General features: G+C 34.6%; 1 protein-coding gene across 1 annotated transcript; it reads right to left on the bottom strand.

Moving 5' to 3' along the window:
* Positions 1-1,918: 1,918 nt before the first annotated feature.
* si:dkey-246g23.4 (uncharacterized protein LOC559426 homolog) lies at positions 1,919-16,975 on the bottom strand. The gene is given in 5 exon segments (XM_056478567.1): positions 1,919-2,907; positions 8,547-9,023; positions 9,026-9,355; positions 14,133-14,276; positions 16,735-16,975. Coding segments are annotated over 5 exon segments (1,371 nt in total). The 5' UTR covers positions 16,955-16,975; the 3' UTR covers positions 1,919-2,707.
* Between the last annotated feature and the right edge of the window lie 6,437 nt (positions 16,976-23,412).

Here is a 23,412-nt window from a genome sequence, read left to right as displayed (position 1 = left end):
CCTGGTAGTCACATGTATAATCATATCAGCAAGAGAGAACGTGCGCAAAGCAACTGGGAATAAAATGTGTGTTCAATTCGTTAGGATCATCAATCATCATCAAATGTGATCAAGAGTAAATTTCACATGTTTAAAATGTTTTAAAACAGAGCATGTGTGTAATGAATTACAGCGATTTAGCTTAGCTTTACTTCATCAGCACAGCCGCGTCTCAGAACAATTATAAAAGCAGACGCTTCAATCCCGGTTTGTGGACGTTAAATCAGGTTTTGTACATTAACATAACAGATATGCATACAGCAGTGAAGATTAGCCTGTATCCTGTCACATTTGCGTGCAAAAAGAGTGCAAAGCTAAACGGGCGCTCTGTCTGTCTGTGTGTGTCTGCTGCGGTGTGTGTGCGCGCGTGAACTTTGTGTGAAACTGCCATGCAACTGCACAATAAATACTCATTGGTAAAGTTCTTACTGTAGTATTTCTCACAAACGCTACGTGAGATCTGCTTTCTTTAAGTCTGTCTGTTGTCTGACGCTGCCGAGGGAGGAGATTAAGGCACGCAGAAAGGCACGTAGAAACGGTGGGCGGGAGGACTAGCCTTAAAGAAGCAGTACACCAAAACCACCACCCAGTGAAAAAATGTAGAAATAGGAATTTAATAAAAAATCTGATGGGTGTTTTCAGCTGAAACTTTACACACACTTTCTGGAGATACAAAAGACTTATATTAAATCTGAAAAAAGGTCTAACCTAGGTGCCCTTTAACACTTGATAGATATACTTATCTGAGTCATATACCTATCTGAATAAATATTGATTTAAATCATATGAATGATAAATATTTCACAAAAACAGCTTAGACAGCATGAGAAATTTTCTGAACAATAAAAAATCCTCTTTTTTTTACCTCAAAATTAGTTTTATACTGAAGGAATTGTCACTTATCGCTGATTTCTTTCTGGTTGAAGGAGAATCTAACTGATAATATGTAGTATGCATATCATTACACTAGCTCATTCCTGAATGGAGGAATAAGTCTTGTTACAACTGCCCCATGTTGCAACCTCCTCTACTAGCGCTCAGTAACTGTTTTTATTTTTATTTTTTCTAATCTTTTTTTTAAATAAGTCAGAACACCTAAAAAATATTGCTAAAATATGATGCCATGCCAGAATAAACAGGACTGTTTAATTTTAGGCAGACAGACCAAAATACATAGGCTATAATAAAGTTATGCCCAAGATGTTGTTTTTGATGTCATCATTTTTGTAGCTAAACACTAAGTCAGCTTCCATTAGTCCATTAACACAGTGCCGAAGCCATTGATTTGATGAAATATTGCTTGCAATGGCATCATTATAGGACTACTCTAAGAAGACTTCCCAGAATCCATCAAATGCCTCATTTGGGTGAGAAAAACCGTTCACTCGTCATTAAGAGCATAGTCTGTAAAAAAAAGATAGACAGCATATTTCTACTTCCTTCCAGTGTATAAAATTAGCCTAAAATGCTCCAATCTTTTAAGAACAGGTCATATTGAAGGGCAGAGTTTATCACCTACTACAGTATTCTGCATCCAGCCACCCGGAGCTTCTTCAAAAGGTTTTAGCTTCACTTCACTTCACATAAAATAAATGCCTGCTTCTGGCTAGACAATTTCAAGCTAATTTTGGCCTGATCCATATGACATGTTTAGGGTTGTTTAGTATCCATTGTTTTATCTCACACACTATGTCATGATAAATGCTATGTCTCTGATGCTTCATGATGTTCTGAGAGAATTTTTTTTTTTCAGCTCTCCACAAACTTGTTTCCATCACATCAGTGACATTGAACAATTATAAAGTCTTCTGTATGCAACTTCCGGCTTGAAATGATTCCTCAAGTTCTATTTGGAAAATTGACACCATTCGTGTCTCCTGCAATGCAGGAGTGTGTCCAATGACAGCCTTTCTGTCAGTCGGAGCAAAACTCACCCCTTTAGTAGCTTTCTTTTTAGTTGTTTTTACAGTCTTGTTTCTGGAAGTTTGTAAGTTCCACCCGCTTGATTTGTTGTGAAGCCACGTGTAATATGCCAATGACACATACAGTTGAGATCAGAAATATTAGCCATCCTGAATTATTAGCCCTCTGTTTATTTTTCCCCTATTTTTGTCCCAGATGATTTTTTTCAACACATTTCTAAACATAATAGTTTTAATAACTCGTCTCTAATAGCTGATTTATTTTATCTTTGCCATGATGACAGTACATAATATTTGACTACATATTTTTAAGACACTTCTATACAGCTTAAAGTGCAATTTAAAGGCTTTACTAGGTTAATTAGGCAGGTTAGGGTATTAGGAAAATCATTTTTAACAGTGGTTTGTTCTGTAGACAATCGAAAAGAAAAATTGCTTAAAGGGGCTATTAATTTTGACCTTAAAATGGCTTACAGAATTTTTTATTGTTTTTATTCCAGCCAAAATAAAACAAATAAGACTTTCTCCAGAAGAAAAAATATTATTGGAAATACTGTGAAAATTTCCTTGCTCTTTTAAACATTGGGAAATATTTAAAAGAGAAAAAAAAATGAAAAGGGGGGCTAATAATTCTGACTTCAACTGTAAATTTAGTCAAATTCGCATAATCTGACATAGTCACTGACCAAAATACAAAGTCTATAAACAACTAACTTTGAACTACAAAAGTGTAAACATCCTAAATTCTAAATTTTTCCTAAATCGTAATTCCTGTTTTTTAGATCCTCGTGTTCTTCATCATTCTCCAAGCAGATGTCTTTTTCGTGTTCTGTCTCTTTTTTGTTCATGAAATGTAACACAATCAGAAAGAGGGTGGAGACCAGAAGAGCAACACCCGCCATCAGGAAACCAGCGCCATAGTCACTCATCTTGTCTATGAAGATTCCTGTAGACAGGGGAAGAAATGACTTAATTGCTGTCAATTTAACCTGAAGATAAAGCTGCGCTTGACAAACGCACTGAATTAATGCTGAAAATAATGCAGGAAAACAAAAAGCAATTAATATACATCTAAAAAAAAACATGAAACCATTATATTGTTATATCTTTGGATTCTTTTGTCAACAAGGAAAATGAACTTTAGACATCCATCCTGCATGTGCATTTTCTCCCTATTAAACTCCAACCAATGCAGAGGTTTTCTGAAACTGCTATGTATTTGACTAGGTCTGTATGGGACATTACACCATACCTGGCAACATTTGTCCATGAAAATCCGAGGGAAGGGGGGGAGGTGTCTGAATAACACTGTTGAGAACTGGGTACTGTGTACTGTGGTGTAAGTAATACTATACCAAAGTTGGCGACCCGGGGGTTAGTACCAAAAAGGGGGATGAGGCGGGGATGGAATTAGAGTTACGGATGGGGCTGTGAAATTGAAATTCCGGGAGTTTTCCGAAAGAAATAACAAAACAGGAGGGTGGCGGAAGATGGGTCTGAAAAACGGGAGACTGAAATACACAATGTTTCGAACCCAAATCTCAAATGTAATTTTGGATGCACCTCATCCCACACAATCATCCATCACTCAAACTATTGATGTTTTAACGAGGTTAAGTGCTAATCACTATTACTATATAAATGAACAAAAATATATGCATCTTGCTTAAACGAGATTAAATTTTGCAAATTTAAATGGATTTCTAAGGGGTCATTTTTGTCCTAAAGATCCTGAGTGTAACTATATTTTATGCCTAGTGTAAAAAAGATTTCTGAAAGGAAATGTTTTTTCAAGACAGCCAAAATGACAAAACACTTAAATAGTAAAGACTATGGGCTCTATTTTAACGACATAGGCGCAAAGTCTAAAGGGCATGGCGCAAAAGCATTAAGGGTGTGTCCTAATCCACTTTTGCAATTTTAAGTATGGAAAAATACGCTTTGCACCACAGCACATGGTCTAACAGGGTTGTGCTTATTCTCTTAATGAGTTATGAGTGTGTTTTGAGCATAATGTGCATTAAACCAATCAGCGTCTCATCTCCCATTCCCTTTAAGAGTCAGTTGACCTGCGCCATGGTGCATTTGCTATTTACATAGCAGATTTTGTAAGTGGAAAAACTGAACACTTCACTAGCAAGAAAACAGTTAAACAGACCATCTGCAGACCATCTTTACTTTGTCTTTCCCTTACTTGTACTCTTTACTCCTTTACGTTCGCGGTGTTGTACACACTCCACTGAAGACATCATTAGCCTAATAATTTAATTTCCTTTGTTAAACGCAAAAATTTGTTTTCAAACTACTTCTAAATTCAGTCCTAATTTCCAGCAAACAAATAAACTGAATAAAGTGCCTTGAGATGAAGAAGGCATGGAGGTAGTGGTTTTTATATTTATCATTCATTCATTTTCTTTTTGGTTTAGTCCCTTTATCAATCCGGGGTCGCCACATCGAAATGAATCTCCAACTAATCCAGCATATGTTTTACGCAGCGGATGCCCTTCCAGCTGCAACCCATCACTGGGAAACCCTCAAACACACTCAATCACACACATACACTACGGCCGATTTAGAATACCCAATTCACCTATAGCGCATGTCTTTGGACTTGTGGGGGAAACCGGAGCACCCGGAGGAAACCCACCTGAACACGGGGAGAACATGCAAACTCCACACAGAAATGCCAACTGACCCAGCCGAGGCTTGAACCAATTACCTTCTTGCTGTGAGGTGACAGCACTACACACTGCACCATTGCGTTTTTATATTTATGTAGAAAATACTATTTTTTGTAACATTTTAATCCTTTATTTTTAATGGTTTTTATTTGTGGTGGTTCATTCCGCTGTGGCGACCCCAGATTAATAAAGGGACTAAGCCAAAGAGAAAATGAATAAATAAAGTTATTTGTGTATTGCTGTACATCCTGTGTGTATTAAGCATTTGAACCTGCATAGGCGCATAACGAACGCGGTCTGCACTGGACTTTAGACCAGTTTTTATTTGGTAATTGGCGCAGTCTATTTTAGTTTTTCAAACTAGCAATGTGCCAACAATGCGCCCTAACACACCTCCTTCATAGACCAGCACAGTGGCAGCACATGAATCAACACTGTGACGCAAATGGATTTGCTATTTAAACAACTCGGTGCAAAACGTGAAAATTAGGGTTGCGCTGGTCTAAAAAAATTACAAAACATCGCACCAAACATGTCTTGCACCCTATTGCGCTAGGTGTATGATGAGTGTATGATGATGCACAAGGGTTAATAATGTACTTTAATTTTTCCTTACTTCTGAAATGAACAGTCAAATAATTCTAGTTTGCAATTATCCAAATGATTAATTATCTAAAGAAACTGCCATTTCCTCATGCAAAACTCTCCGTAAAAATATCAGGCTGCTGTAGGTGACTGCAAGGGCATTTGTATGGGGTTGTAGATTGTTCTGGGTAATTGCTTGTGCATAATAGTGACGCTTGCCCAAGCACCACTAATTAGCCTGCAGTTGTTCGTGCATCATTCCACCTCACGCTTTCTGAATGCGCTATACGTTCATTTAAAATAATCGATCAGTTAAAGCCCCATGAAATAGAGCGCCCTGTACAGTCAGTGGCACAGTGAGTGTTTGAGCTGTCTTTTATAACGCCACAGTAAAAGAGTTTCCAAACTCACTGAGAAAAACTGCAGCGGAGTTCATTTATGGTGTAATTAGGAATTGGGAGCTGGGAAAAATACCCGTAGTGCTTAAAGAAAGCCTCTCCTCTTCTCCCAAACATCATTCTGTGCTGACAGTCCAAAAAGAGACTCATATTAAGTACATTAGTCTTTCAGGATACAGACATGGTCGCGGTTTTTGGCAGCTGACGTCTCTAAATGGACAGATGAGATTTTCTTGGAAGATTTAGAGCTGAAATGCCTGGTTTTTGGCTGTTTGGGGTGATGAATCTTCCAACTTGTGCCATGTTTTGGCAGATGTTCTTGCGAGAAAAACTGGGCAAAATGGAATCTTCCTCATATTACAAACTCATCTATTTGAAGTCTCCCTATCGGAGCTTTTCATCTACTAATCAATTACTGCTATGATATGCATTGTTGTTCTTGCCTGGTTGTTTCTTTTGTTGAATCGCTGGTCACTTTTTTCAGTGCTCTGTTGGTGTATCGTCCCACTGCTGTTTGTGCGTTTTATGCACTGAGTGGCACTGAAAAATTACAGCCAATGAAACCAAATGAATGGTTTAAATTTGGTCCGAGCGCGGTCTGCTATTGAAACAGGAAAAGCCATTTATGCAGTGACCAATAATCCATGAAATTAACACAATAGCTGAGTGCATTCCTCTGATAGGCAATGCGTTACCGGAAGATAACATAGTATTACTGTAAATTGAGTGCTGTCAGGCATTAATGAGAAACCTTATCAAAAGAAATATGATGAGGGAAGGAAATGCATTAGGATGATAAAGGGCTTTCTAAACAATAAAACAGGACATCTTGTGTATGTAAAATGTCAGTGCATGGGGTAACCTCAGAGAGCCGAGCTGGTGAACATCATACACACTCAACCAAGGGAAAAAACAAATCACACATTTTATATGATAAAGTTTATGTTATATTACTTCTTTGTATTTCATATACACTCACCGGCCACTTTATTAGGTACAGCTGTCCAACTACTCTTTAACGCAAATTTCTAATCAGCCAATCACATGACAGCAACTCAATGCATTTAGGCATGTAGACATGGTCAAGACGATCTGCCGCAGTTCAAACCGTGCATCAGAATGGGGAAGAAAGGTGATTTAACTGACTTGGAACGTGGCATGGTTGCTGGTGCCAGATGGGCTGGTCTAAGTATTTCAAAAAATGTTGATCTACTGGGATTTTCACGCACAACCATCTGTGAGGTTTACAGAGAATGGTCAGAAAAGAGAAAATATCCAGTGAGCGTCAGTTCTGTGGGCGCAAATGCCTATTTGATGCCAGAGGTCAGAGGAGAATAGGTATGCAGAAGAGCATCACTGAACACAAAACACATCCAACCTTGAGGCAGATGGGCTACAGCAGCAGAAGACCACAGTGGGTGCCACTCCTGTCAGCTAAGAACTGGAAACTGAAGCTACAATTTGCACAGGCTCACCAAAATTGGACAATAGAAGATTGGAAAAATGTTGCCTGGTCTGATGAGTCTCGATTTCTACTGCAACATTCTGGTAGAGTCAGAATTTGGCGTCAACAACATGAAAGCATGGATCCATCCTGCCTTGTATCAACGGTTCAGGTAGTGTGATAGTGTGGGGGATATATTGGCCCATTAGTACCAACTGAGCATCATACAAAGCCACAGCCTACCTGAGTATTGTTGCTGACCATATCCATCCCTTTATGACCACAGTAAACCCATCTTCTGATGGCTACTTCCAGCAAGATAACACGCCATCATCTCAGACTGGTTTCTTGAACATGACAATGAGTTCACTGTACTCAAATGGCTTCCACAGTCACCAGAACTCAATCCAATAATGCACCTTAGGGATAGGGTGGAACGGGAGATTGGCATCATGGATGTGCAGCCGACAAATCTGCAGCAACTGCGTGATGCTATCAAGTCAATATGGACCAAAATCTCTGAGGAATATTTCCAGTACCTTGTTGAATCTATGCCACAAAGGATTAAGACAGTTCTGAAGGCAAAAAGGGGGTCCAACCCGCTACTAGTAAGGTGTACCTAATAAAGTGGCCAGTGAATGCATATTGAATGTAATTGTTATGTACTGTTTCCAGCATTGTATATATTTGATTTAATATGCAATTTAAATTTATATTATCAATAATCTCTGCATTACAATACCAACTGTAATATAATATTAATATAATATATTTTTAATTATGAATTACATTTATTTATTTTTTGGGTATGCTACTTCACCAGTATAATATAATATAATATAATATAATATAATATAATATAATATAATATAATATAATATAATATAATATAATATAATATAATATAATATAATATAATATAATATAATAATTTATTTTAATACATTTATGCTAATAGAAATAAAAAAGAAAAATAGACAATATTATATAAATAAATATAAAATTTTATTTATTAATTTTTATATTAGATTCCATCATATCCATCATCAGATATCCATCATATAATTATATTTAATAAAACATATATTATATTATGTTATGTTATGTTATATTATATTATATTATATTATATTATATTACATTATATTACATTATATTATATTATATTATATTATATTATATTATATTATATTATATTATATTACATTACATTACATTATATTATATTATATTATATTATATTATATTATATTATATTATATTATATTATATTATATTATATTACATTATATTATATTATATTATATTATATTATATTATATTATATTATATTATATTATATTATATTATATTATACTGGTGAAGTAGCATACCCCAAAAATAAATAAATGTAATTCATAATTAAACGTATAATGTAAATAAAACATGAGGTCTTTAACTTCATTTCTCAGTCCCTACTGTCTAAAGTCCCTCTCACCTGCCAAAGGTGGTCCCAGTAGGCCGCCACTGCTGCGGATGAGCATGAAGAAGCCCAGTGCGCTGCCCAGTCTCTCCACCCCGACCACCTCTGCCAGCACAGTGATGTGAATAGCAACGGTCGCTCCGAACACCAGCCCGTATCCTGCACTGAACAGCGCCAGCTGTGTGAATGTAGTCGCCAGCGGACACAACAATAAAACAGCACCCAACAAAACCACTGTGACGATCAGCTGATGCACCGTCTCCACCAGCCGCAGATTAGCCACCCATCCAAAAAACACCCGGCCCAGAAGATCCAGCACGGCAGAGATGGACATGAGCGAAGCAGCCTGGTACTCCTCCACTCCTTGACTGCGAGCGTAGGGCACTAAAAAAAGAGATGGAGCGAAGAAACCCAGAGCAGCGAAGATGCCAAACATTGAGTAGACCATGAAGCGAGAGTTAGCGATTAGTGTGTAGTCGACATATCGAATGATTTGACCTTCATCAGATCTGAATCTGCCCTGTTATTTGAACATTTAGAGAGCTTGTGCTCCTTCTCATCAGTGATGTCCTTAATGTAATCATGTCTGTTTAGTGGTCTTAAAAGAGCCCCACACACACACAGGTTGAGCTGCAGAGCTCCGAGGATCAGCATGGCTCCTCTCCAGGAAAATTGATCCACCATGAGCTGGAAGGACGGGGTGAGGATGAAGGTGAGGAGACATTCTCCTGTGCTGGCCAGAGCGTTGGCCACCGGACGCCGCTTGTCAAAGTACCAGCCCAGCATGGTGACGGTGGGGGTCCAGGTCAGGGCATAGCCAAACCCTGCAGAAGACAGAAGAGAAAGGACATGTACTATCCTCAAACTTTTTTTTGCTGCTTGTTCTAACTACTTATTTAAAATGAGTTGAAACATCACAATTCCTGAGTCTTTTGGAGGACACTTTAATTGTTTTATGTTCAATCAATTAAATTTAAATAAGTTAATTTAATTGATTAGTGTTGAGACAACATGAAAGAATTGTGTGGAACCTAGCGTTTTTTACAGTGTATGTGAATATACAATAATATATACAATATTATTATTACATCCTTAGTAAATATGAACAAATATGAGCATGTGCATTTTTTTGGTTTCAGATATTAGGTCCACATTACAAAAAATATATAAATAAAATTATATGTATTTAGATACAACAGTCACTATATAATACATATGAAGAGTTCAGATGCAAAACTAAAGTGTCATCTGAAATTTCCAACCCAGGCTCATTCTGAAAACTTACCACTATATACATTTCCCGAGAGCACCACATATGTCCCAGAAGCTACTTTTTTTTGGAATTTTTGTTTTCCACCAGAGGCCGCTGTGTACACTTTTTCAGATCTCACATTTTTCGTGTGAGTGCCATTCGCGCCTGCTGTTCTCTCATAAATCCACCAGAGGCCGCTGTCGACTGACTGAACAACTGACTGACTGACCGATTGACTGACCCATCCTCCTCCATCCCTAAACCCAACCAACAGTTTTAAAAAGCAATACAGAAAGAAAAGCGGGAAAGCCGTCCACACAGAGGTAATCGGTGCAACAGCTCCAAAAAGAAACGGCATCATACCGCTCTGTAGCGTTTTTTTTTCAAAGACGAAATGCAGCCATACCTATCTCTGGCTACATAAGTCGTGATCTCCAGAAATGTATATTGGGCTACGTTTTCAGAATGAACATTTTTTTTCTCAGGCTCCTGTGTGTATGTTCAGTAATTTCCATTTTATGCCAAAGAATAGGTGATTTTCTTTCCCATTAAAGTAAAATAATAATAATAATAATAATAATAATAATAATAATAATAATAATAATAATAATAATGAAAAATAATAATTTAATTTATTCATTCATTTTCTTTTCAGCTTAGTCCCTTTATTAATCTAGGGTCGCCATAGCAGAATGAACCACCAACTTATCCAGCATATGTTTTACACAGCAGATGCCCTTCCAGCCGCAACCCATCTCTGGGAAACATCCACACACACTCATTCACACTTGTACACTACGGACAATTTAGCCTATCCAATTCACCTGTACTGCATGTCTTTGGACTGTGGGGGAGCACCGGAGCACCCGCAGGAAACCCACTCCACACAGAAATGCCAACTGACCCAGCCGAGGCTCGAACCAGCGACCTTCTTGCTGTGAGGCGACAGCACTACTTACTGCGCCACTGCGTCGCCCTACCACCCTGTACAGATTGGAATATACATAAAAAATTGCTTCTAAAAATGAAAGGAGAATCAATAATTGTGGACATGCATATTTAAATATATTTTGTTAATACTTTACTATAAAGTTTGTTAATGTATTTACTAACATGAACAAACAATGAACAATAAACAATTTACAGTATTCATTAATATAAATCAAACCAAATACATTGTTGTTTATTGGTTTTCCTTATTAACTCTTAACTAATGTTAAGAAGCACAACTTGGATTGTAATATTGAATGTAATGTAAATACTGTACAAGATTTGCTCATTCTTACTCAATGTGAGTGATTACATTAACATTAATATAAAGCATGACTTTTACTATAATATTTAATATTTACTATTGTTAGTTCTTTGTTATTATATTGAGCAAAAGATCAAAAATTAAATAATTAATAAAAAGTTTTTCCAGGCTTCTTCACTTGCCAATATGAGGACACTGCACACTATGCAGGCATTTATTTCTTTGACTATCCATTCATTTTTCAAAGGTAGCACATTGTAAAAATGCTGCTGGCTAAATGGACAAAAGCATTGCAAGGTTATGTGCAATAAGAACATCTACTACCACTGACTCTCTGAACACACCTTCACTTTAAAACATTGTGCTATTGTTACATTCAGTGCAAAATATGCTTTTCTCACTAAGAGTTTTTGTCTTGTTTCTGGTCCAAATATCTAAAAACTCTTAAATCAAGAAGCATTTTTTAGACAAGCAAAAAATTTGTCTTGCTTTCAGAAATAATGTCAAAATTAATTAAGTTTTTTTCCTTAAAATTGGCAAAGTAATCTGCCAATGGGGTAAGCAAAACAATCTTTCTGCAGTGTATCAACTAACTTGACATGTAAATTGTGCAAAATTATAAATCTTTTTGTCAATAAAAATAATAATAATGATAATAATATTAATGATAATAATAATAATAAAACATAAAAGAATGAAAAATATTGTTGGAAAATAAAAAAATACATGTACAGTTGTAGTCAGAAATATTACCCCCCCCCCCCCAAATTATTAGCCCCCTGTTTATTTTTTCCCCAATTTCTGTTTAACAGAGAGGAGATTTTTTCAGCACATTTCTAAACATAATAGTTTTAATAACTCATTTCTAATAACTGGTTTATTTTATCTTTGCCATGATGACAGTAAATAATACGTAAATAAATAATAAGACACTTCTATACAGCTTAAAGTGACATATAAAGGCTTAACTGAATATGTATAAAAACTGTATAATGATGGTTTGTTCTGTAGACAGTCGAAAAAAAAATTAGCTTAAGGGGGCTAATATATAATAATTAATAATAAAAAAATTAAAACTGCTTTTATTCTAGCCAAAATAAAACAAATAAGACTAAAAAAATATTATTAGACATACTGTAAAAATTTCCTTGCTCTGTTAAACACAATTTGGGAAATATTTAAAAAAGAAAAAAAAAAATCAAAGGGGGGCTAATAATTCTGACTTCAACTGTATATGTTTTTCCTTAAAATAAGCTAAATAATCTGTCTGGGGGGTAAGTAAAATAATCTTTTGTCAAGAAAAAAAACATTATTTCTGAAAACAAAACCATATATATTACCATATATACGACCATATTTTCACTCGTCTATAAAATGCTTATTGATTTAGGAATTTTTTGATATTTGGATAAAAAACTCTTAGTAACGAAGTGTCTCAACCAACTTGACCTGCAAATTGTGCAAAATAATAGTACATTTTGTGATTATTATTATTATTATTATTATTATTATTATTACTATATTATTATTATTATTATTATTATTATTATTATTATTATTATTAATAATAATAATAATAATAATAATAATAATAATAATAATAATAATAATAATAATAATAATAATAATAATAACAAAAGAATAATAAAAATAATAATAATCATCATCATCATTTAAAAAATGTCCATGACTATTTGTAAAAATTGTTAAATAATGAACATAAAACAGTAATAATGATACATTATACATAGTAAAAAAATATGGTCCTGTTTTCAGAAATTACACAACAAAATTAAGCAATTTTTTCCTTAAAATAAGCAAAATAATCTGCCAGTGGGGTAAGCAAAATGATCTTTTGGCAACAAAAAACTGGCCAAAATTTCTGAAAACAAGACTATTCTTTCACTCATCTAGAAAATGCTTCTTGATTTAAGGATTTTTAGATATTTGGACAAGAAACCAAACAAAAACTGTTGGTTAATTAACCAAATATCTAGTTGGTTAATTAACCAACTAGATATGTAAATTGTGCATAATAATAATGTTAATCAACATAATTTAAAAAATAACACACAGCACGTCCAAACTTGAGACAAATGGGCTACAGCAGCAGAAGACCAACAACTGGTGCCACTCCTAAGAACTCCTAAGAAGTTAGCTAAGAACAGGAACCTGAGGCTACAATTTGCACAGGCTCAGAAAAATTGGACAAAAGGAGATTGAAAAAACGTTGCCTGGTCTGATGAGTCTCGATTTCTGCTGCAACATTCGGATGATGGGGTCAGAATTTGGCTTTAACAACATGAAAGCATGGATCCATCCTGCTGTGTCAACACCACAGCCTACCTGAGTATTGTTGTTAAACATGTCTATCCCTTTATGACCACAGTGTACCCATCTTCTGATGGCTACTTCCAGCAGGATAACTCGCCATGTCAAGAATCGCGAATCATCTCAGACTGGTTTCTTAAACATGACAGCACCTTTGTGAAGTGGTGGAACGGGAGATTTGCATCATGGATGTGCAGCTGACAAATGTGCAACAACTGAGTGATACTATCATGTCAATATGGACAAAAGTCTCTAAGGAATATTTAGAGTACCTTGTTGAATCTATGCCACAAAGAATTAAAGCAGTTCTTAAGGCAAAAATAGGTCCAATCCGCTACTAGTAAGGTGTACCTAATAAAGTGGCCAGTGAGTGTATGAATATGGATGAATATTATGTAACATTATATACAGCTAAACCACATGGCACTTAAACAAAAGCAACTGAATTTAACAAAAGAAATAACTTGCTTTTACAAAAGAAGCTAAATGAAACACGAATAATTAAAAAAACTAAAGAAGAATTAGACTAAATGCATCAACACTGATTAATGAGCCAAGCAAACCTTCATTGTTTTCATACCTTGAATTCTAAAGTGGGTACATTTTTCCTCTCCCTTTGCAATGTCCTGAATCTGAAAGGCTCATGAATAAGATCCCATTCAGTGGCTATAAATGGCTAATGACCTTTTCTACTTGTGAATGAACAGTGAAACACATTGAAGCGTGAATATGTGAGGACAGCCGTATGCTCCTGTGCTCTTACCTGTGAGAAACCCCACTGTGATATACAGCTGTAGCAGATCCTGGGCAAACGACCCGAGCACCAACCCGACGCTGCTCAACAGACCTCCCGCCATCACCACTGGACGATGACCAAAGTATGCACTCAATGCGGAGCCTACAGGTGCTGAAAAACAAACACACATGACACACACAGGCATGATATGGTGTATCGGCAGGAGATACTGTATCAGATACTGTAATGCTAGCAAACTGAAATAGTTATTATAGACTCATAATATTTTAAGGTGTGATTCAGAGAACATGGGTGTGTATTTAATTCATATTAAATTATTACAATAAGCTTGGGATGCATCTTATCACTCAAACATCAAAGGTTTTACCAAATTACATCATCATCACAAGTGCAAATAGATAAAAATGGTCATGTTAATAAGGAATTCCTCAATATTTTAATAAATATGTATAAAAAAAACTTAGAACACAACAAAAAATACATGTTTTTCCTAATATGAAAGTCAATGGTTACAGGTCTCCAACATTTTTCAAAATATCTTCTTTTGTGTTATTCAGAAGCAAGGACCTCATAAAGGTTGGAAGCATGAATGATGACATAATTTAAATTTTGGGGTGAACTAAGCCTTTAAAAAGATTGTTTCTAAAAGTTTGAAGGTTTACAGATTGAAGTAGTTTTAAACTAGAAGGCCACACATACAGAGACATAGGCTTCGTTCAAAATCACCTACTACTCAGTAGGTACTGCATTTCTATTCAAATGCACTACTTGGCCGCTATAAAAGTACGTTCTATACAGTATGAATGTGAACAGTATGAATGGAACTCAGACGTACTACATCCTCCATTTTGTCATGATCACGTGACTTCGCTGCGTCGCTTCACTTCACATACATTGGATATTGACAGTATTTTACTGTTAATTTACAGGGAAATTTTTTACAGTGTACAGAATTTACAGAAGTGGTGTATGTAGAAGCCAAGTATGTGGCTGGCAAACCAGCTGCCAGTGTTATTCTCTAAATTTACAATGAAAGGTTTTACAGTGTAGTCTAGATTTGGCCTGGATGTCTATTAGATTTTCAATGATAGCCCAAATTTAGCTTTGTTTTAGCCAAGACGACTATGTTTGGACATCTATTAGACATCTTTTAAAAACAAAACATGCTTTTTGGGTAATTTGATATTCACAAACAATTAAATCTCTACAATGTACAGTCTGTCTGGAGTTAAAGGGATAGTTTAACTGAAAATTCTGTTATTTATTCACTCTGTACTTGTCACAAACCTGTTTGACTTTCTTTCTTTCGTTGAAACCAAAAGAAAGCTGAAAATCTGTAACCACTGACTTCCGTAGTATTTGTTTTTCCTACTATGGATATCAATGGTTATCAGTTTCCAGCTTTCATCTTCTTTTAGGTTCAGCAGAAAAATAGAAACCCATACAGGTTAGTATATGCTCATTTTCAGGGTGAACTTTCTCTTTAAACTCAAAGCAGGGTTTCTGCAGATTTCACCAAGTCAAACCTTTTTAAGACCATGAGGAATGACTTATATACTGTAGGGTTCAACACTAAGAATTATTTAAATCACTCAACAGAAAAAAAGTGTACTTGCCCCATCAAAAAACTCATTCTAATTATTTCTTAGCCTTACATTTTAAATAATGTGTCAAAATAAGCAGACCCTAGTTGTATCCATACATTTTTTTCAACATAACTTTTCAATGGCGCAGTAGGTAGTGCTGTCGCCTCACAGCAAGAAGGTCGCTGGTTTAAGCGTCGGCTGGGTCAGTTGGCGTTTCTGTGTGGAGTTTGCATGTTCTCCCTGCGTTGGTGGGGGTTTCCTCCAGGTGCTCCAGTTTCCCCCACAGTCCAAAGACATGCGGTACAGGTGAATTGGGTAGGCTAAATTGTCCGTAGTGTATGAGTGTGAATGAGTGTGTGTGGATGTTTCCCAGAGATGGGTTGCGGCTGGAAAGGCATCCGCTGTGTAAAAACCTGCTGGATAAGTTGGCGGTTCATTCCACTGTGGCGACCCCAGATTAATAATGGGACTAAGCCAAAAAGAAATTGAATGAATGGATGAAAAACTAAAGGTATGCACAACAGACTGTTCTAACATTAGTTATGAATGTAGTTTTGATAAAAGTTTTATTGAGATGTATTGCTGGTGATCGGATGTCTGTTGGGTCGATTGGGTAGTTTTACATAAACAAAGGAAAAAAATTAAGAGCCCATACATGCCTCTGTTTTGTTGGCTTTATCATATTCCCTTACATACAAACAAATGAATTAAATGTTAACGTTGTTTGTCCTTGTTTGTATCCACCCATTCTATTCAGTGATAATAATATAATTTCCTAATTGTTACATTTTCTCTCCCTAGACACCTTTTTAAATCGTAACACCAGTTTAAAACGATTCAAGATCTACAAGACAATATTTCAGTGAATTTTTACTTTTTAAGAAGACTTTTTAAGGCCAACAATTTTGTTTTTGAAATTTAAGACTTTTCAAGGCTGGCGGATACTCTGTCAAAGGCAAAAGTGAGTGAGAGTGTGAGCAGATAGAGCCCTCTGCTGGTGGAACATTTAAACTCGCACATACCCCCAATATGTACAGTGGCCACAGAGATGGATGTGATCCATGAGCTTGCAGTTGCTGAGGTTGAAAAGTAGTGGTGAATTTCTACGAAGAACACACCGAAGGACTTGATTACACCGAACGTCAGTCCAAACACAAGGAAGGTGGAGAGCACAATGAACCAGCCATAACCACCATCCGGAGGAGGACCTGCAGGCCCAACCGTTCCTCTCTTCCTTTCCATTGAAAGCTTAATAGATCATCCTCCAACATAGATCATCCTCCAACTACAAAAATAAGAGGAAAAGCATAAATCCAGAATGCTCCGTCAGCAATGATGTTCTCCAAGCTCAGGAACATGACATGAAAGTGATTTAGTTCATCAATTATTATCTCAAAGTGCTAACACAACTGAAGAATGATTAACTATATTACATGCCATAATAACAAAACTCAACACTAGTAGTACATGATTATTTACTTTGTTTAGTCAGTTAAAAGTACAGCTGGTGTTTATGCTGGTCTGTTCTGTCATCCACATAAGGGTGTTTTCTAGAGTATAGCCAACAAGTTTAACGGTTGTGTTTATATATAGCACGTGTATGAATAGCGTGATAAGTTATAGAATGCCATGCTGGGCAAACCAGAAACCCAAATCAAAAAAAGTTTCTTGCATAAATTTGACCTTGTTTTTCAATATATGCAAGCTAATTTTATGTCTAAAAAGCTTTTTTATAAAGTGCTATTTTTAGTCATTTAACTTTGTTTTCTAAAATATATTATAAATAAACAAGAACAAAACACAGGTAAAAATCGGACCAGTATGTGTGAACATAGTTATTACATATTTTATTAATAATATTATAAGAATTATGTATTAAAATACTATAAGCCACTATATTCTGAATGTGATCAAGGCTGAAAGGTTTTAGTGGTTTTGTATGTGCTGGATCTTACCTCTCATGATGTCCGCTGGCTGAAAGATCCCTCATTCATGTGTCCACTTTCTGCCTGATTCAGCTTCACTGACACTGCATATCCATAGAGCTGCACACACAGATACAAAGGTCAAACACCGGGAAGAAGTATAAAAGTGGGAGGAAACCTGCCTAGTGTGCAGACTTTTAAATATATAAGATGGAGAGATTCTAGAGGAGGAATAAGAGTAAAAAAATGCACTCTTCGAGTATATTGTATTTCCATAAATATTTGTATAACTGTACAATAAAATATTATAAATTACAGAATAGACCAAACAAATGAACAAAAAATATAAATAAAACATCAAAATAAAAACAATATTGAAACTATTATTAAATCCTACTGAAATAATCATTTAATAATTATATTTCATTATTTATTAATACTTATATAATTATAATACAAAACAATATCTATTTATGGTCACACTTTACAATAAGGTTCATTAGTTAATGTTAATTAATGCATTTACTAACATGAACAAACACGGAACAATACATTTACTACAGTATTTGTTCATGTTAGTTTACGTTAGTTAATGAAAATACAGTTGTTCATTGTTAGTTCATGTTAACTCATGGTGCATTAACTAATGTTAACAAGCATGGACTTGGATGTTAATAATGCATTAGTAAATGTTCAATTATGATTAATAAATGCTGTACAAGTGTTGTTCGTGATTAATTAATGTTAGTAAATGCATTAACTAATGAACCTTATTGCAAAGTGCAATTTTTAAAGACCTTTCTATTTTAGAATATAATCTATCTATTATAATTATCTGTTATTTATCTTATAATATAATAATAAAATAATAATTATATCAAATCAAATCTCTTTTATTGTCACATCATCAGCAATACGTGTAATAAGATGAGTGAAAAGCTTAGCTGCTGCCTCCAGACAGTGCAAAATACAACAACATACTCCAAAACACAACAATATACTATTAACAATGTTGACAATGAATACGTGAAAGAGAATACATATGTGAAAGACAACAAATAAGTAAAGAAAAACACACCTTACACAGGTGTAGACACAGATAGACAAGCACTCAGTTGAAAATGTGTACACATAGTTTGACTGTTAGTGGATAATTATTGTAGGCAGTATTGTTTTTAAGTAAGGTTTCAGTTAAAGTTCTAATTATTATTAGTAATTATTTAATGATTACAATAGCATTTCCAGGAGTAAATGTTACACAGACAAAAGCTCAACCACAAGCAGGTGTGGATGAGAAGGTCATATGCTGAACGAGAGCTCATCACAAATAACTTTTCCCACAAGCAAAGCAGCATACTGGTATATAGAAGATGCTCATGGTCTTTCACACAACTATAAAATATCATTATGGTAACACACATAATATTAAAGCTATGCAATAAACATTATTTATCGACATTAGATGTTACTTAAAACTCCAATGTGCATAACTCAAGAGAAAAAAATAAAACGAACCATAGTGTCAACAAAAAAGCATGCAAAAATAAAGTGTCATGCAGGGAATTCTAGAAAAGAGAGTTTACAGTTATTCACTATATATAAGGAAACTTACTGTTAAACAAGTTAGAGTTTTTTACCGTAGCATTTTACAGTTTTTCTCCATTGAAATCATAGACATTTTTTACAGTGTATAATTAAAAAAATGTGATTAATCAGGATCTAATTACAGTCTTCATTATAGTACATATTTTTCAGAAAGCACATTTTATAAATGAATACGATTTGCATTTACTGGAATGGCTCTAAGTATTTAAATTCATACTTACAAAATCCCAAATGGTGTTATTCCATGATTCCGTTATTTTCCCATTATTGTGAGCTTTTGTTGTTGTGCTGCAGGAGTTGCACAACTTGCGCACATGGTTGAACTCTGGACCGGCAAGTAAACAAGCTGCTTAGTAAATGGATTACTCTGAACATGTGGAGAAAGTTAGTCCTTAAAGCATAATAACAAAATGTGCAAAAATGCTCTATTAATTATCAACGAAATCATGTTTATTTGCAACCCTGTTACGTTGGATATTTCATATAATGCAAATCTACAATGGATGCAATCATTCCAGGCAGAAAAAAAAACTGAATCTGTATGTAATTCTAACTATGCTTTCCTTATGATAAAATATGATCAGCTTTCTGGTGTATTCAGTGCTGCAAATTGTGTTTTTAGAGAAGCTAAAATGTGCTTTGTGTGATAGCATCTATAATTAAATGCTTTCACTTAAGTCAAATCGTCACCTTAGAATTATTAGGTTCTATGTGACAATTTTTTTGTCAAAAATTGAGTTATTCACATTAGATTAGATTAGATTCAACTTCATTGTCATTACGCATGTACAAGTACAAAGCAACGAAATGCAGTTTCGGTCTAACCAGCAGTGCAATAGCAGCAAGTGCAGGATACAGGTATAAGTTATAAAGTGCAGTTATAGAAAAACTATGGTAATATTTACAGATGGATGTACTATGAACATTATATACAGGTTGTATTAGCTATGAATAGAGATTTTCAATAAATAAATATATATACAGGATGCTATTAATAGCAGAAGTGTGCAGATATATAAACATAATTACAAATGTCCATGTGCAGTGAGTGTGTACAGTTCAAATAAATGAATCAGTGCAATGAATATGTGCAAACTTTAAATGTGCAAATGTTAAATAGTGCAGTGACTGTGAGGAGTAAAAGTTAGAGGAGTGTGGGGGTGTATTGGTGGGCAAAGGAGGGGGGCACATTCTTATTAAATGACAGCTTGTTTACATTATGTGATGTTTTTATAGGTTGTTTACATTTGAAGTCTTTTTATTTAAAAAACAAAAAAGTTTTATCTACAAAGTCAAACTCTAGCTTGGCTCTATAAAGTTCTTTCTGTAAGCCAATTAGCATTTCAAATTCATGCATGAGGACCAGCAGGATCAGCTTTCTTTGTCATTTCAATGACTCTGTTGACAGCGGGAAAGACCAGAAATTCAATAAATATTCTCATATTAATTACATAAAATTAACATCTGCATTGGACAAAATATTTAGCACAGTCTATATGTTTAATTTGAACAAGAAAAAATATTCATCGGGTGCATCATGGTGGCGCAGTGGGTAACACAATCACAGCAAGAAGGTTGCTGGTAAAAACATTATTGGGTCGATTTGTGTTGGTGCAACACAAAGGAATTAAGTTAACTTATTCGTTTTTTCAAATTTTGAAGATTGAAGTATATTGAACTTATAACAATTAAGTAGTCCCAAAATACCTTAAGAATTGTGTTGTTTCAGCTTATTTTAAATAAACAGAACAAAGAGAAAACCTAATTTTATATTCTACGTAGTTTTATATTCTAAATTCAATTGAAAGTCTCAATATTTTGTTATAATAACTGGCTTTTCATATTTTTTCTAATTTACTGCCACACCTTTGAGTTTTTCTTATCCACACAGTATTTCTGTAATAGCACTCTCCATCTACAGTATTTCATAATGAATAGTGTTTAAGTGCCTGCCCAGAAGCCAAAAATTACAGCTGAATGAATTTGAAGTTGGCAGTTTTATGCTCGTTTGACAGTTCAACCTTCCTTTTAGGAAACACTTTCCCACTTTACATGCATAAAGGAAGGAGAGAGCATCAACGAAACTCGTTTTTATTGCCCCTCGAGCTTATTTAATTTTCCTTCCTTTTAATTTGTTTTTCGAAACACTTTGGTTTCTTTTGCTGTAAGCAGTACATCAGAGGAAGATTAAATGACCCACAATAATCAATAAACTCAGATGAGATTTAGGCTACTGGACTGTTTATCATTTCTATGGGTGAAATAATGTTTATGAAAAAAAAAAGGAATAAAGAAGGAAATTATAAAAAGGTTGCCAGTAGTTTAAGTCCAAGATTACAGGTTGCAACCTAATAATAACTAAATATTTGACACACATATTGTGAATCGTGATTTAAAACATTATTGGACAGGTATTGGAAAGATTTAAAGACAATTTTGATTCTTTAGAGGCCATATGTTTGTTTAAAACCCTTAATTTCTTCAAAAAGTCTTTTTTTTTTTAATTAAACTAATTTATTAATAGTTGGAATTAGTTATTTATATACTTTTTTATTAAACAGTCATCGAACGTGTACATTGGTGCACAGATACACAGAAATTTCACATGTACATAATTTAGTCACAACATTGCATCACAGGCCAATAAGAAAAATTAGGATAGGGAAAAAAAACTAAAAATAAAAATAATATATATATATATATATATATATATATATATATATATATATATATATATATATATATATATATATATATATACACACACACACACACACACACACACACACACACACACACACACACACATATATATATATATATATATATATATATATATATATATATATACATAACATCAAACTCCCTTAATTTAGAAAAGCAGCTTAGGATGAGATCGAATTAAAAAAGGTAACATATTTAACCAGCTAAACTCTTCAGGAAGCGGGAAGGGGGGGACAAAAAGGTGAGGCATTTATGAATTAGTTTTTGATAATTTCATTTGAAGATTTTTGTATTTTTTGTCACTTTATAGTTTTGTATATTTTATTTACTAATTATTTTAATATATTTTTGCCCATGTAAAGCTAAATTAAAATTAGATATTTCTCATGGAAATAAAATAAATAAATAAAAAAATGTCCTGCTATCAATTATTTTACACCAAGTAATAAAAAAAACGTTTTACTTAAATATAATAATCCTGTTACTGAAATTTATTAATTAATATCCTACTGCAATCATAAAAGCTGTTGTCCACTTTATTTCATGTCTTTGCCGGTTCTTTTCAAATCACTGAAATGATTTTCTTGGTATTGGCTAACATATTCATGTTATTTTTGCCATAAATGTACATTTCACCACCTTGGAATAAGGTTCCATCTGTGTTCTAAATGATTTTGAAATACTGAGCTTCAAAGTTTTTGCATTCCAAATAGCATACAATGTGTGTGTGTAACAGTTCTCTTTCATACATCAACATGACAGAGACCCTAATGTACTCTAAATGTAAATGATCAAAATTCTCATAAATTTGCAAATTGGGGTGAAACAAACAGGGCAAATGCAGATAGAAGCTTCTAATTCTGAAAAGTCATTTTCTGCTTGGATTTATAAGGTTCTATCTGGCAGAACATTAATTGAAGCATTGTTTAATGTTTTAGGATGAATATTTTCATTCATTCATTCATTTTCTTTTCGGCTTAGTCCCTTTATTAATCTGGGGTTGCCACAGTGGAATGAGCTGCCAACTTATCCAGTATATGTTGTACGCAGCGGATGCCCTTCCAGCTGCAACCCATCACTGGGAAACATCCATGCACACTCATTCACACACATACACTATGGACAATTTAGCCTACCCAATTTACCTATACCACGTCTTTGGACTTGTGGGGGAAACCGGAGCACCCAGAGTAAACCCACGTGAACACAGGGAGAACATGCAAACTCCACACAGAAATGCCAACTGACCCAGCCAAGACTCGAACCAGCAACCTTCTTGCTGTGAGGTGACAGTGCTAACCACAGAGCCATCGTGCCGCCTACATTTAGGAATATTCAAATATTAATATATACTGTGGGTTAAACTTAGTGACCCAAAGTTTTAGATCAGTAGTGTATTTCATGAATAGAGGTACTGATCATTTCGGTAAAACAGTTAACATACAT

Source organism: Danio aesculapii, chromosome 18, assembly GCF_903798145.1.
Source record: "Danio aesculapii chromosome 18, fDanAes4.1, whole genome shotgun sequence".
In the NCBI taxonomy this organism is placed as follows: Eukaryota; Metazoa; Chordata; class Actinopteri; order Cypriniformes; family Danionidae; genus Danio; species Danio aesculapii.
Note: the sequence above shows the minus strand (reverse complement) of the source record. Positions and strands in the feature narration are given on the sequence as shown.